The sequence below is a fragment of the Ambystoma mexicanum genome, chromosome 1q (genome assembly GCF_040938575.1).
Source record: "Ambystoma mexicanum isolate Mex_15411 chromosome 1q, UKY_AmexF1_1, whole genome shotgun sequence".
Taxonomy (NCBI): domain Eukaryota; kingdom Metazoa; phylum Chordata; class Amphibia; order Caudata; family Ambystomatidae; genus Ambystoma; species Ambystoma mexicanum.
This window is the reverse complement of record NC_090922.1, coordinates 835,059,432-835,076,024: the sequence shown is the minus strand read 5'-3', so window position 1 is coordinate 835,076,024 and position 16,593 is coordinate 835,059,432. Positions and strand designations below refer to the sequence as shown.

The 16,593-nt window shown below is 48.3% G+C and overlaps 1 protein-coding gene across 3 annotated transcripts in view; it reads left to right on the top strand.

Annotated features, from left to right (window-relative positions):
- CEP350 (centrosomal protein 350) overlaps positions 1-16,593 on the top strand; it is a 2,433,119-nt gene that overhangs the window by 1,710,664 nt on the left and 705,862 nt on the right. For 2 of the 3 annotated variants that reach the window (XM_069641455.1, XM_069641457.1), the window contains one exon: positions 8,494-8,616. The exons of the other annotated variant lie outside the window; for it this stretch is intronic. In XM_069641455.1, the coding sequence (XP_069497556.1) occupies positions 8,494-8,616 (123 nt within the window). The remainder of the gene's footprint in view (positions 1-8,493; positions 8,617-16,593) is intronic. 3 annotated transcript variants of the gene reach the window in all.

Here is a 16,593-nt window from a genome sequence, read left to right as displayed (position 1 = left end):
AAGAAGCGGCATCCTCGCTCCTGCTCTAGGAAGTTGGGCTCTGACTCAGAGGAATTGCTGCCGTCACTGGTTTAGGTGCTATTCTCTACAATCTTCTCTATGCTGGTACAGTGGTACAAATTCTACTTCAGGATGCCAGGCATCTTTACCAAGGCAGTTTTGGAACAAGGGCCTGATTCAACTTTTAATGTTAGTAAGAGGACACAGTTCAGACCATCACTGCATGCCTGTGACACCATTCCCAGCTGTGGATATATTAATGTTCTCACACCGCTTCTACTTCCTTTGCCTTCTGGCATTGTAGCCTCTGGTCTTTGACACTGATCTGTGCCATTCCTTGTTGGAAAGCGTCCTAGAGCCAGAGGGTTGCTCCTGCCATCAAGTCTAAATGTGTGTTTGGTCCAATCTTGATGAGGAGGTGGCCTGATGATCTTTAGGGTTCAGACCCTTGAGAAAGTTTAATTGAGTATGTTCCCTTTCCTGAGAGACTTAATTTGAACATGATGTAGGTCTTACCAAATTGGCTCCTGAACTTCAGAATTCCAGTGCCCTCAAAACATTACCAGGGCTCCATTTCATGCAGGCTACTACCTATGATTCGGCTCAGGTCAGCGTGCCCTTTCAAAAACTGCAATGGCAGTGGAATATTGGGGAATTACTGCGCCGTCAGGCAAATTTGCAACATGGCCTGATTGACATCCTAGAGCAGGGCTTTCTCACAGGAAATCCTCCTCCAATGCAACTGTGCCTTCTCCAGCATGGGGTCTGGCATGGATTCACATGCTCATGAATATTCCCCGTCGTCAGGCCGTGAATCCTCAGTATAGAAAAAAATCAGTATCAGTTTCGTTTCTGATCTGTCTTTCTTGGTAGTAACCAATCACTGGTCTCTGGGTCATACTGCCCCCAGCCAATGACTGCCCTCTCCCTAAGCCACGCCTCCGGCAGCCATCCTCAGATTTTTACCGCACGTTGAAGTGTTGGGAGTCCTCGTGCTGTAGCTCTCGAGCTTTTGCTGCGTTTTCGCGCTTTTTTTAGGAGATTTTTCTCATTTTTCGGTTAAATAGAGCCTCAAGCCCCACCATTTCTACATCCGATCAACAGGGATCCGTTTCGGAGTTTTCTACGCCCCTCAAGGGTGAAGATTTCATCGAGTTACGCTTTTGGAGGATTCCAGAAGTTCCGAGGCCTACCCCGGACATGGCCCAGGAGAAAGGAAGCTCGACGCCCGGGAAGCTGTTCAGGACCTGCCCTGGATGCCAGCTTCAGAATGTTTTCAAGGACGAGGAGCATTCGTTATGCCTCTACTGTCTCCATGAGGACAAGACTCACAAGGAGAAGGACTGTGCGTTTTGTGGGAACATGTCGGAGCGGACCATGAAGGATCGCCACCTCCGTCTCGCCAACTGACTGGAAGGGAAGAGCCCGTCAGGCGAGAAGAAGAAAAAGAAGTCAGAGCGGTCTTCTAAGTCCTGTGAGGGTGCCCCGGCAATGGGGGCCCAACAAAAGGCTAAGCTCCGCGGGCACCAGGAGCGCCGAACGGTCGAGCTCCTTGGCTGCCAGGCAGGGCGCATCCTCCCCGGCGCCATCAACCACGAGCCAACGCTCTGGCTCGGGTAAGAGGAAGTCCGAGAACCCGGCGAAGCTTCTGGAGAGGCTCCGGTCGATCTCGAAGATTCCGGCAGAGGGGGAGCGAGGCTCGGACCCTCCCCCCAAGGTGAAGGCCCCAGGCGTCCAGAAGGTGACGATGGCCTTAATTCACCCTGCTAAGACCTCGATTGAGGATGTCGCCGCGGCCCAGGCTCAGCCTGTGGAGGCTACACCAGTGGAGGCGCCCTCAGGACCCAGAGTGTCCGTGCCACCGCGGAGGGAATCGTCTTTCAGGCCTATTGAGAAGACCCCCACGAAGTCCTCGTTGGAAAAGGTGGGGGAGGGGCTGATGGCCTTCATGGATACGGACACGACCTCTGAAGAAGAGCTCATCGAAGTCGTGGAAGAGGCCCAGCCCATCGGGAGGGATCCCGACGGGGGCGACGACGAGAGCGACGGTGTCGCCGACAAGGCTCCTCAAGAGCCCTTGCGCCCGTCGTTTCCGGCGCCGCAGGACACCTCGGTGGCCATTTTGTCAGCGATTCAGTCCTTATGCTCAGAGATAAGGACAAGGTTGCCCCTTCCCCCGACAGAGGTACCTGAGCCAGACCCGACGGGGGAACCGGAACCAGGACCTACGGAGAGTCCACCGCATAAGAGGAGGACGCATCGTACGCCACCTCTCCCACCTCTGCGTCCTGCTCTGCCTTCCCCCCGGTCTACTACCCACGGGGATGATACAGGCACGGACACGGCTACGACAGGTACAGATGACGGAGGCGACGACGGAACGTGTCCCCCGTCGCCCCCTGCTTGGGCGTCCCCGCCCGACGAGATTGGATCCTTTCATGCCATGATTTCCAGGGCATCCGAGCTTTTCCAGCTCTGCCCAGAAGAAACGAAGAAAGAAGGGTTCCTTTACCAACGGCGCAAGGCTAAAAGGAAGACGGTCCTCGCCGTACCGCTTCTTGATGACAACTGGGATGAGGGGCTCGCCCTCCTCAAGAACCCTGCCACGGCAAAGAGGGACCGGTACGAGAAGAAGTACCGGGTCCCCGACGCTGCCCCATGTGCCTTCGGGCACAACTTGCCCCGGATTCGGTCGTCTCGGCGGCGGCAAAGAAGAAAGCTGGGGGGGCATCGGCCTCGACATCAACTTCCCCGCCGGACGGCGAGGGCAGGATGTTGGACACGATGGGACGACAGATCATCTCATCCGCAGCGACGACTATCGAGGCGGCCAACGCCCTGGCTATCGTAGCCCGCTACGACAGGGAGTTGTGGTTCAAAATCGCCCCTCTGTTGGACTTCCTTCCGGACGCCAAAAGGGCTGAGGCCCTTGAAATCCTACAGGAAAGGGGAGATTGCTTTGGACCACGCCATCACGGTGGCAACGGACATCGCCGACACCGGTTTCCATCAGTTGGGAACGGCGTTTGCTTGAGACGACGAGGATGGCTCAAGGCCATGGATTTCCGCCAGGACGTACAAACCAAGGTTTTGGACATGCCCTTCAACGGGAACAACCTGTTTGGGAAGGCGGTTGATGAGTCCCTTCAGGCCATCAAGACAGACACAGAGACTGCCCGGGCACTGGGAGTGCTCCAACAACGACGGCCGTCCTTTCGGAGCTCCGGAGGCAGACAAGGTGCCTCCAAGGGATCCGGCAGTGGCTCCTCCACTTACCGCCAAGCGGCAAGATCTTCGTCCCAGGAAGCCTATAAGGGACGCGGCAAGTCAGGTGGTGCCCATCGTCGTCGACAAGGAGGTCAAGGAGGCAAGGCGGCCTCCAAACAAGATTGAACCGTCCGTGGGGTCAGGGCCCCGCCGAAGCACCCCGGTGGGAGGCCGGCTGGCGAGGTTCATCAGCGTGTGGGAGTCCATCTCCACCGACCGTTGGGTGCTGGACACCCTGGCCCAAGGGCACGCCCTCGAGTTTCAGAAGAAGTGCCCTCGCGTTCCACCCGTGGCCAGGAAGGAAAATCACGTCCCTCAACTACTGTTGGAAGTAAGGGCGATGCTCAAGAAGGGTGCCATCAAGCTCGTCCTAAAGAGGCTTCAGGGCTCTGGAGTTTACTCAAGGTACTTCCTCGTAAAAAAGAAGACAGGAGGATGGCGCCCCATCCTGGACCTACGACGACTGAACAAGTACATCAAGGCACAGAAGTTCCGCATGGTCTCCCTCCAGCATGTGCTGGAACAGCTGGAGGAGGGCGATTTCCTGTCGTCGTTGGACTTGGAGGATGCGTACTTCCACATCCCCATTCTAAAAAGACACCGAAAGTTCCTCAGGTTCGTGGTCCAAGGGCGGCACTACCAGTTCAAGGCCCTCCCGTTCGGATTGAAGTCGCCACCCAGGGTGTTCACCAAGTGCCTCGCACCGGTGGCGGCGCGGCTGCGCCTACAGGGGATCCACGTCTACCCGTACCGACTGGCTCATCCGGGCAAGGACAAGGGAGCTCGCCGTGGAGCACACTGCGAAGACCGTCCAGCTGCTCACAGACCTGGGATTCTCCATCAACTTTCGAAAATCCCACCTGGTCCCGTCGCAAGTCACCCTGTTTCTGGGAGCCAAGCTCGACACAGTGGCGCGGCTGGCCTCGCCGTCGGAGGAAAGCATGGGCGATGCTTTCTCATTCCCCTGGGACGGCCTATTTCTTTATGCGTTCCCTCCGCTGCCGTTGCTGCTCCGACTCATCAATCAGCTCAAGAGGTCCCGTGCAGGATGATCCTCGTCGCACCGGCGTGGCCGAGGCGGATCTGGTTACCGGACCTTCTGGACTTGTCAACGTCCCCACCAGTCAAGCTGCCGACGGACGCAGACCTTCTCTTCAGAGAAGGAGGCGCCATTCTTCACCACAACCCGGAGTCGCTGAACTTGCAGGCCTGGCTCCTGCAGCACTAGAGTTTGGAGGGTACGACATCCCGGTCGACTGCAGAGAGGTTCTTGCAAAGGCCACGGCGTCCTCAACTCTCAAGTGCTACGGACATAAATGAAAGAGTTTCTCTGTCTGGTGCCGTGCACAGAAGATTAACCCTCTGCGGATTACGGCCCCTCAAGTACTGCCGTACCTACTGTCGCTGGTCAAAGCTGGACTGGCTCACGCCTCCATCAAAATACATCTGGCTGCAATCTCCCGATCTACCAGGACGACGGTACGGGCGTCCTTGTGGTCTCATCGCCTGGTGAAAGAATTCATGAAGGGACTATTCTGATCATTCCCGCCGGTGAAGGCTCCTGCCCCGGCGTGGGAGCTTAATGTGGTGCTGACCAAGCTCATGGGGGGCCCCTTTCGAGCCTATGCATTCGGCGCCTTTGAAGTTCCTGTCGTGGAAGACAGCTTTCCTCGTGGCCATCACCTCCGCACGACGAGTGGGAGAGATCCAGGCCCTATCTTGCAAGCCTCCATACTTGACTTTTCATGACACGAGGGTGGTGCTGAGGACACACCCATCCTTTATGCCCAAGGTGCCGTCGGACTTCCACCTCAACGAGCCCTTGGTGTTGCCAGTTTTCTTCTCGTCGCCTTCGTCGCCGGCCGAGAGGGCTTTGCACTCGCTGGATGTAGCTAGAGCGCTGAAGTTCTACGTGGACCGCACAGAGTTTTCGGAAGACGTCACAACTGTTTGTGAACTTTGGGACTGTGAATCAAGGGAAGGCTCTCTCGAAGACTTCCATTTCCAGATGGCTCTCCGGCTGCATCATGCACTGTCACCGTTTGGCAAACCGACAGCTGCCCGGCCGTCCGAGAGCCCATTCGACCAGAGCGATCGCTGCTACCACGTCGTTCCTGTCTGGTGTGCCCCTGCTGGACATCTGCAGGGCTGTGACGTGGAGGTCGACGCACACCTTCACAAGATTCTACTGCGTCGATCTGGGCTCCAGGGAGGAGTCCAGGGTCAGCCAAGCAGTGCTATGCAACCTGTTCGCCTAAGGTGAGCCTGCTGAGGAGGTAAGAGTGGCTTAATGTTGAGTTGTTGTATTGCTTAATGTTGAGCCTGTTGCCACCTCCCGTGGTTGTGCATGTGTGTACTGCTATGTATTCACTTATTCATGAGCATGTGAATCCATGCCAGACCCCATGCTGGAGAAGGAACAAGTTACTTACCTGTAACTGTTGTTCTCCAGCATGGGTCTGCCATGGATTCACATGCGAACCCTCCCGCCTACCCCTCTGCGGCTCTTCACTTGGTCTTACTGCCACTTTACGTGCTACCAAATCTGAGGATGGCTGCCGGAGGCGGGGCTTAGGAAGAGGGCAGTCATTGGCTGGGGGCAGTATGACCAGAGACCAGTGATTGGTTACTACTAAGAAAGACAGATCAGAAACGAAACTGATACTGATTTTTTTCTATACCGAGGATTCCCGGCCTGACTGGGAATATTCATGAGCATGTGAATCCATGCCAGACCCATGGTGGAGAACAACAGTTACAGGTAAGTAACTTGTTCCTTTTGTTAGCTTCCTGCATCCAGCCTAAAACCCCTGTCATTTTTCCTTTAGCCACTCTACTCCGTAAGGGGGGGTGCGGGGAGGAGGCTGTCCCTGCTTGTCCAGGAGTGAATGTACTCCACCTGTGAAGTCTGGGCCTTGCATGATATTCTTAGGAATACTGCCTCCTCTTCTTACCCCGCCCCTCACCCCCTCAAGCAACTACGCTCCCTGCCCTAAGCACCCCTTGCCCCTACCTCCCCAAGTACTTTTACTAGAGATTTCCCAGCCTCTAGCAAAGCCTGGATGTAAGTGATGCCTGCTTCAAAGGGTGGGAGGGGATGGTACTAGTTTTATTTTTTGGTGCTGATCCATCCTCTACAAGTTCAAGATGGCTATCATTGTTAAGATCCATCAGTCCCTAGATTTTAAGGACTTGCTGTGGTCTTCGGACCTTCAGGATGCCTATTTTCAAATGTAGATCCATTGGAAGCACAGGAAGTTCTGAGGTTTGCTGTTAGCAGCCCCACACTGCCAGTTAGCAGTCCTGCCCTTTACCCTGTGAGCGGCCCTAGGGCTTCCATTTACCACGTCTTATGGACAAGTGACTTCAGGAAGCATGACCAGCTCTTTATCTGCTTTGCCATTGCAAGGGCAGAAATGCCTGTTACCAAGCAGACCCTGTCCAGATGACTTGTTCACAGCGCTTCTAAGTGCTATGATTCGGCCAACCTGAGAGTGCCCGAGGGTATTAGGGCTCATTCTACGAGTTACAAAGGAATTTGGCAGCCTCTCTACTGAAAATCAACATGGGCAAATACCCTGTTCTATGGAATTTCTTCCACTCAGGAGGGTCTACAACCACGTTTTATCTTCTTCTCTTGTTCAGAGGAGAATTGCCTAGCATTTCAGTGCTGGTCTTCCCTTGTGGGTGGGACAAAGACTGATCTGCAAATGTATATTTCTCTGCCATGAATGGTTCAGGGAGCTAAAACGTGGTTTTAGACCCTCCTGAGTGGAGGAAATTCCATAGAACAGGATATTTGACCCATTTTTGTTCTCAGTAGAGGGACTCCCACACTCCTTTGTCATACCAGAGTCCTGGCAGTTAACTGTGCTTTACAGACTGGTGTTCCTATTTTTCACATCTGGAAGACTCTGAAGCATTGTTGCACACATTCGCCAACCATTATTGTCTGGATTACAAAACCTGCTTGTTCATTGTTTGCAATATATGGCTGATGGTTCTTCATTCTGCTTCAGGTTCTGTACTGCTTTTGGGAGTCTTTCTAAGAGCAATCATTTGGAGGAAGAAACCCATTACAAGAACAAGTTACTGATATTCAGTAATATACTATATAATGAATGAGTCCTTCCTTCCACAGATTCCTCATCACCCTCCCACCTACCCCTCTTTACAAAACCTTGTGACTTTCTTCAGTTCCTAAGCCTCTCAGTGGGTGAAAAGGGAGCATATCTCAGGTCATGGGGTGCAGCTGCATACAGATATATTACAGAAAGGATGAGCACTAGGTCTGAAACTCTTCTTGCACTTCACTCCATTGTTAGCTGAGTTTGTTTTTTTAGCTGCGTGGTCATGGGTAGGTGGAGGTGCTGCCCACATCACCTGTTTTTAAACAGAAGTTTGATTGAGCCTGTGTACCTTGCGCTAGTTTTTTAGATAGAAAAGCCTAACCAGGACTGCAGGAAAAACTCCATCCCATGATCCATAAGACGGGGCAATTTAATTCCTAAAACTCTAGCCTTGAAAAGGACCCTTGAGGTCGAAACACATGTGGGCTTACCAATTATGACCACTTGTCTAAACACTAATAAAATCACATTTGGTTTAAAAAAATAAAACTTTTGTGTAGATATCTATCCATCTAAAAAAACCAGCGCAAGGTACCCGGGCTCAAACGAACTTCCGTTCCAAATATATTACGTATGCTGTCACATCCAGGGTCATGGGTGCCAGTGGGCCCTTGCTGCACCCCTTGCTGAAAAGATTCTGAAATCAAACGTGCATGATGGATATTTGTAAGGAGAGGGATTTGTGGGAGGAAGGACTAATCCATCAGAAAGAACATTAACAAAGGTAATTAAATCTTTCCTCTGCACAAGTATTGCCCCGACTCTAAAGACCAGCCTCTGTAAACACAGTCGCATACATGCATTGGATACTAGTTTTGTCACACAGGCATCACTGAACGTTTTTGGCTAGCTTCCTCTTTATATCTCCACCTTGGCTTTCCTCAATATTTTCTTTAGTTAGTTGCTCCATCTGGTTTTCTTTTTTGTATCTTTACATTCTCTGGTGTTGGATTCTTTTTCTTTTCCTCTTACGTAATGATTTTGTCTGCACCATCTATGTCTTTCTTCCTCTCTTCTTTCTTTTGTCTGTCAATATTCCCCCTCCCCAAACCTCTTTCTCTCTCTTGGTGATACAATCTTCCTCCTTATTTTGTAGACACTGCTCTCCTGTTCACTGCTTCTTCTCTGTCTTTTCGTCTCATCACTGGGCCTCTCTCAGTGTCTGTTTCCCCAACCTCCACCCCAAATTTCAGCTGTATATCTACAAGCAGCTGGTCAGGTAACTGCACATTTCTCTCAAATTAATGCTTTTGCTGCAGCATGCATTTATCAGCGTGGAATTATGCAGTGGTTTGGACAGTTTCTGGAGTTTGGCTGGGTGGGTTGAGTCTTTACTATGCCAAATGCTACTTCCCCCTGCATGTGGCCTCAGGATTGAGTTGGTTTTAAAAAAAATGTATATTATGCTTTCAGGCATGGAACCTTCATTGTTGTTGTGGCCCATAAATAACAGTGACTGTATATCATGGTCCACATTCCTATGCCATCAGTTATTGGCAGTAGATATGTGGGTCTTTATTTGTTCATCTAAAATATTTTACTTCTAGCGCACACACCATCACTAAATGTTCATCGTCTCAGAATCTGATCAAAAAATATGTTGGTGATGTGGAATATATCTATTGTGTGCACATGAAGCTGTATAGCAATAATGATTAAACAGATGTGTCAAATGATTTGCACACTACTTTTTAACCATTGTAAGAGAGTGATTTTGACGTACTTATTAGTCTTTGATGAACATTTCACAACAATGTTATGGCAGTTCACTTTGGTAACCTTTGTGATACTTTTTAGTAATTGAATGTATATCCACTTTTCAATATGGCAAACTGAATTCAAAATCATATAGAAAAAATGAGGAAGGTGAATGGGATGTGAAAGCATTGTAGGAAGATACTCCTCTATTTGCGATATAAGAGAATATACCAGCAATCAAGAGAAGAAGTATTGCTATTCAGAGAGAAGATGCCTGCCCATTATTCAGTATACGACAGATGAATGTCCAGAGCCATTTGTCAAGTGGTACAAGATTACAATTCCGGTTAGAGTGGGAGGCAATTTCAAAGCATTTACTTAAATTGTGGGTCCCGAGTAGAAGGGCAGTACAGGACATGCATAAGAAATGTTTAACCAGAGGGTCCTTAAAACATGTATACACTCTAAAATGTGTCTAGTTTTACTGCAAAGCATAGACATGTCCAAATACGGGGTGGGAGTAGTAAGCCCGTTAACTTCCCATGTGTTCTCCCCCCTACACTCCCCCACCCCCCACCATAGTCCTGGCTATACCTGGGCAATTGTTTTTGCCCACCACCCTGGAGTTCCTATTTTGCATTTAAGTTTAAATGGGATTATGTTATGTTTAGTCTTTGTACCTAGTAGTTAATATCCATGCCTTTTTGCATTCTGTCCACATTTTACCAAAGCATTTCTTGCAAAGCATAGAAAAAAGAATAGAAGCCCCTGTGAGGAACCCGTAATGAGACACGGACACAGAGGACTTATAGTGGTTGGCAAAATATTTTATTAAATAATAAAGGGGTTGGAAAATGCCTCACTGTACCAAACCTAGGATGTATTTCCCTACCTCAACCAAAGACAAAGGGCCTGCCCAGTGTCAAGATGTCCAAAGGAAACATTTTCTGTGTCCAAAATCATAACCTAGCTCTCTCATTCTAAAAGTAATGCTAAGGTGTTATGGGTATTGCCTTTGGCTTGAAAAGTGCATAAGTGTATAACTTCTACAACAAGCTATAAATCCAACATAAGTTCCAAATGGACAATGTGACACAGTTCCAGGGAACGACTCCCTTCCCCAGGTTTCTCTCCTCCAAAACAAAAGCTCAAAAGAATAGCCAAGTTCTTTGTAGCCTAAGAGGATAACCCTCTCCTCTTGGTCTTGCAATTCAGTCCAAGGGAAATGACTCCCTCTCCCAGGTCCTTTCCACGTGCAATGCAGTTCAAAATCCTAAGGGCATGAATCTTCCTTTTGGATTCTTTTTTCAAAGTCCCACAAGTTGGGTGTGAGTTCTAAATTCATACAAAACCTGGTATACTCCCCTGCCAGGTTCTCCTGCACAGTTCTCTTACACAACATGGGTGTGGGTCCCAGACTTGCAAATGCCTGCTATTCTCTCCTGCCAGCACTTTTGTCACAAGTTTCCACAAATGCCTGGTTCACTGTCCTGCCAGTGCTTCTTACAGATTTCACACCATTTCTTATGCTGCAGCCTTTTCCATGCATTTAGTATCAAAATGACATTGCCAATTCTCCCTTTCAGTGCTTCTCACCTTTCTCAAGAAGCTTTTCAGTCTTTTCCACTGTGCGCAGCAATCGCCTGGAAGCGCCCCAGCGTCCCACCTTCCCCAGCTGGGCTCACTGGCTGTATGTGCCTGCTTCGGCTGTTCCTCGCATTGTGCCGTGGATACTGCACCTCATTGGTGGTTCAGGAGGATGTCCCGCCCCTTCTCTGTGCTTAGTGTCTGGGACTCACAGGCAGCCTCCTGCTGTCAGCATTGCTACAGCAGACTCCAGCTCTTCCGTATCTTCCTCCCAGGGAAACCAGCAACCCATCAGGGTTGGGTAGCGGGTCGCCTGCTACTCCCCTTTCACCTGACTTCTTCTGTCGCCGAGCTTCTTCCGACACAAGCAATCCGCTCCTGTCGGGTACCTCTCCTTCTGCCTCAGCTGTTAGGGATTTAAAGATCCCGCCAGTACGCCACTCCTTCCAGCAACTAGAGTGTGTTGTTGGTTTTTTGAGCTTTGTGGATCTTCATAGCTCGCTTACTCTTCTTTATCCCAGTAATAAAGATTGGGTCATGTACAGGTAGGGAATAGTCAGTCATGTTGTTGTCTCTCTTTTCCCATAACAGTATGTCATAAAGGCATGAGGAATGGAGAGGACTTCCCTGAAAGGGACAGGGGGAATACAATGTCTCATCTGACAATGTCTCACACCCCGTTGAGGGTTGCCTCCCCCCATGTGATCCTCTCTGGCATAGCCAGTCCCAGGGCCAGGATTAGGTAGCGGATGCCATCCCCTGGCCACATGAGGAGAGGCTACCTCAGGGAAAGGAGTGATGACATTATCAGATTCATCACACCCCCACAAATCTTTTCTTTCCACCAATCAAACATATCTTGCAGAGCTTGCTATTTTAGTGGTGCAGTTGTTTGCCATGGAATAGGAATATTTCAGAGGGACGCTCATGTTGAGCTGCAGCATTCTTTGGTGAATGTTTTTGGCAGTGTATGTCTCAACGATTTGGCATAAGACAATGCTAGAGCAAACCTGCACAGTTTTGAGGAGGGACACAAATACAATTAGTCTACCGAGTGTATTGGTAACTTTTATTATTGTTCCCTTTTGGATTTGGGAATCATTAATGATCTGCCCCCTCTGCCTTCTAAGTACTTTGTGGTGAGGAAACTGGAGATAAGTAGACTGCTTTTTTTACTCCCCAGCATTTCTAGACAGGCCAGAGGAACCGGTTTATTTGGTAGCTCCCTCAGATGCTGTGGTCCTTTCAAGTTCACTGTGAGTATGCTCTCTGGGCATTACCCCAAAGTTGTCCTTTAAATTCATGGGTGCATTTCTACTTCCAGAAAGGGTTTCAAAGCTCTCCAATTACTTTTTTGCTGAGCATTCTAACAGGAAATGTTAACAAAGTTGGCCCCATGGCTTTTTAGATCTTACCTTAACAGGCCAGAATTCAATTTTTGGAGTAAACCTGGCTAACTCAGAGTGCACTAAATGTAATGTATCTTTTTTGATTTCTTCACTTTCTGCCAAAGACACTTCTCCTGAAGTCCCCCTAGAGTTACAATCCCTTTTCTGTTTGTTGCCCTTAAATAAGCCCATATGACTACCAGGCAGCAATGCTTCTTCGGCACTCCATTTTGTCCCTGGGTGCTTTTTCTCACCCATAAAGAGAGTTTGGGAGTAGGTTGGTGGCAGCTGCATGTTTTGGACTACACACCCTGTAATCTTTTTACATATGGTGGCTGTTGGGCTTCGTCCTGCACGGTTATGGATTGGCGCATAGGGTTTCCCCTGCCTCTTTGTGTGTCTGTCTGTGCATGTACAACTAGAAAGGCCCTAGTAGATTTAGAAGATGTATTTACAAAAAGTCTACTTGAAAGACTGTTGGAGAAATGGCCTGCCCCCGAGGATCATAGTGTTGCTATGATGGCTGTGCTCGATGGTCCTGCTTCTTTAGCCCTGCATTTCCATGCCTGCGTAATATTGGCTCGATGTGTTAAGCTTCCTCCAGCCTTTTGTTCTGGGACATTTGTGCTTGCTGCCTCTCATGCTCCCCTGAAGCCTCCTATCCCTGTTCCGTCCACTGGATATAAGGTGGGATTCTTCTGCCTGGCTCCCTCCTTTTCATCCACATACCACTACCTCGCCATTCGGACTGGAGGGGAAATTGGACTCCTACCTGCATGTGCCTCCTGCTTTCCAAATAATCTGATAATGTCTCTCCAAGCAGACTGTGTTTGTATAGAAGTTGTGCTATATGAGGGCACCATGGGGCAATCCCCTGCTTCCTGCAGCTGGTATGGTGGCAGTAGACAGCTGACCATCAGCATGCCATCCCATGTCCTGCATCATTTAGTTTGTGACAGCACCTGGCCCCTTTGGCAATCCCACTATCCACTTTAAGGGTTCTTTGTCCCTGCTGCCCCTACGACATCAGAATTAATTATTGGGTTTGTGGTCCATTCTTCAGCCATCCTTCAGTGGCCTCTTGTTGTCAAATCTGGTTCTGCTGTGTTTCTGGCAGGATCCTAAAAACTCCCAGCTGAGCAGTTGCCACCTCTTTCACTCCTGGTACCTAAAAGTAAGAGCTGCTTACCTTTTCACAATAACTGCATGTGAACTACTGAACTATTTGCTTTGTCTCATTAGATCCAATGGACACACTTTTCTGAAATCCTAAATCGCCCTAAAAATTCCATTGACTTCTACATACCTATTGTATGTTCCTATGCTCTTTGGGTCCTGGGGTTTTTGGCGCATTCCCTGTGTTTTCAATACTTAAATGTGGTTTTATGTGTCTCATTGAATTATGTCACTGCAGCTCCCTCTTCTAAAGCATTGCTAAATGGATTGTAGTGTTCCACTCTGTCCCTGTCCTTTACTACCATCTTTAGTTGTGAGGAAGCTCTTTTGTTGGACCCTTCACCTTTTCTAACTGTATTGTAACAGAACCTAAAGTACTTACCTTAATGTTTCGTTTCTTGCTACATGACTTTGTAATAGAGTATATATGTTTCAGTATATACTATGTGCAATATTTTGTTGTATCCTTGTTTGCAATAAACCGCACCTTCGCTCTTCCCCTCTTAAGACCAAATCCAGTCTAGTCTGTTCCTGTTCATTAACATTGAGATAGTTTGGACAAGCTCGCAAGGCACCCATACACATTACTGTCTTGGTCTTCTTGAACCCCCTGCCAAGTGCTTCAGAAAACTTCCCACACCTGCCCTTGTTACATTATTTACAAGATTTATTTTCACTGTTCCCAGGAATACAATCTGATCCTAGAACTATTTTCTGCAAGGATTAATATTCTGCATTTGGTATGAGTACCTTGATGCTCATATCACAGGCACTGATCTGATGCTGATTTGGGCTCTGATTTATTGCATCAGGAGGCAACCCCTCAAAGGGTCAGATGATTTGAAGACCAGACATGAATTGCCCAGATTTCATTTTATCTTTGTCCATGTAGGTTTCCTCCCACTGTCCATTCAACTTCTGACCGGCTATTTCTCACAACATTGAATTCTTCCCTAATTTAAGTATACTGATCCCAGATATGTTTCAAGTACCTTCTTTTATGGTGAGTTAATGTCATGTAGGTGAGCCTAGTTTCAACATAGGAGTGCTTTTTTTTTTACAGATTCCACTCCAGTGCATGAAGTAGTTGAAACTCCTTGACACTACAAATTGCAGATGAAATTGTCCTTCCAAAGCAAAGACATGACTAGATACGTGGTCTCCCTCTCACTGTGCTTAGAGAGGCATCAGCTTCACCTCACTGATGATCCCCAACAAGGGTGAAACACGTGTATGGGGTTGCTGGTGGTACTCTCGTTCAGATTGGAATTGCCATTGTATTTCGGTGCTGGACTGCCCCTGGGCAGGACAAAGACTGATATGCAAATGGATATTTCCCATCTGTGAAAGGCACAGTGAGTAAAAGCAGTGGCTGCGAACTCTCAAGTGGTTAATAACCACTGAACAGGTTATCATGTCTGTTCTTGCGAGAGAGGGGCGCCCGCTACCTTTGTAAAACTATTTTTTAAGGAACCTGGGATTGGTAACCCTGGGTCTCCTGGGGGCAACCAGACGTGGTCTCCCTCTCACTGTGCTTAGAGAGGCATCAGCTTCACCTCACTGATGAATCCCAACAAGGGTGAAACACGTGTATGGGGTTGCTGGTGGTACTCTCGTTCAGATTGGAATTGCCATTGTATTTCGGTGCTGGACTGCCCCTGGGCAGGACAAAGACTGATATGCAAATGGATATTTCCCATCTGTGAAAGGCACAGTGAGTAAAAGCAGTGGCTGCGAACTCTCAAGTGGTTAATAACCACTGAACAGGTTATCATGTCTGTTCTTGCGAGAGAGGGGCGCCCGCTACCTTTGTAAAACTATGACTAGATACATGTAGTAACACCTCGATTCTCTCCCTTAGTGAACCTCACCTAACATGAAGTTAGGGAGGCTGAGGGATTATGGAGAAACGTCCTTTCCCCAGTGTCTTTGGCATCCTTACGGGTGTGTTTCTGACAAAAATAATCATAAAAGCAGCATATTACTCTTCACTGATCCTAGCTGCACTGAGCAAACTACAAGCTTCGCTATCCATTGGGCAATTGGTCAAGAAGGCCCCACCTTCCAGGATTAAGGACTATTGATTTTCCCAACTTTTCCTCTAATAAAATTTCCCTTAATAGAGACAATATTCTAGCAAGAATTAGGCTAGATATGCACCTATGAAGAAAATGGGTATACTTTGGGTATTCTTTGTACATGCGGTGACAACTTCTAAAAGATTATCCTAGATTTAAGACAGGATTCATGAGGAGATGTGGATTGCGGTGTTCAAAACTGAAAAACAAGGCCCACAAACCGTCGTCTTCTGGAGACGATTTATCAATGATATAATTATTTTAAATGACTCCTCTACATTTATCAATTTGTTGTAAATCTGAATACGAATGCTTGCAATTCACAATCATAACTATTACATCCCTTACCAGATACATCAAACCGAACACCCTATTGCAACTGCATTTAAAAGAAAAACACAGTAAATCCTCATCCCTCCTTCCCCCAGGTTGCTATAATCCTTGCATAAACAAACACAAAATTCATTCACACTACATTGATCACTCTCCGGTCCAACAGGTTGTTTGGATGTAAAGAATTTCAAGCATGCCTTTGCTGCAAATCATAAGAATGGACATCATGTTCTTGAAAATGCTTCTTTCGCCCCGTTGAGTATTTCTGTCATTCTTTCAACATTCATAATGTCCCAAATCTTCTGGTACCACTGAATGTCTGAGGGATGCCTCTCCCCCCATTGTCTAGATATGCATCATTTTGCACAAATCGGCAAACTGCATGAATAGGATATAGGAGCGCCCCTTATTCCTTCTCCCCCCTCATTCAACCATCCTAGCAGTAAAAATGACAGATCAGGTATTGTTTTCCTAAAAATATTATATCACTAATCACAGATTATCCTTCAAGACAAAAGTCCCTCAATTGTAGACCTGCACTGAAACTATTTAGAGTTGACTCCTGCGGTGCAGAACGTCGATCCAAAGAGAATTGCCCCTGTGCAAGGAAAAGGAGAAAGATCAGAAGAAAAAGCACTGCAAAAGGCCCCACTGAAGCAGATCTTCACAGCAGCATGTCTAGTCTAAGAATAAGAGCCCCTGCTACAAGGAATCTCCAGAGAAGGCGGCTCAGGTACCTTTTTCAAACCAATCCTCCCCCTTAGAGGAATGAGATCATTTTCCAAATGCTTGACACCTTTGCCAAGAAGCTGGCGGCTTAGGCCTGCATGCCGATTGTTCCTGCCTTATTAGTGATGGGACCGACTGCGTCTTCTGGGACCGGCAGGGCACCCACAAGCGTTCACAGCCCACATGCCTATGGGCTCGGGCCTTGCC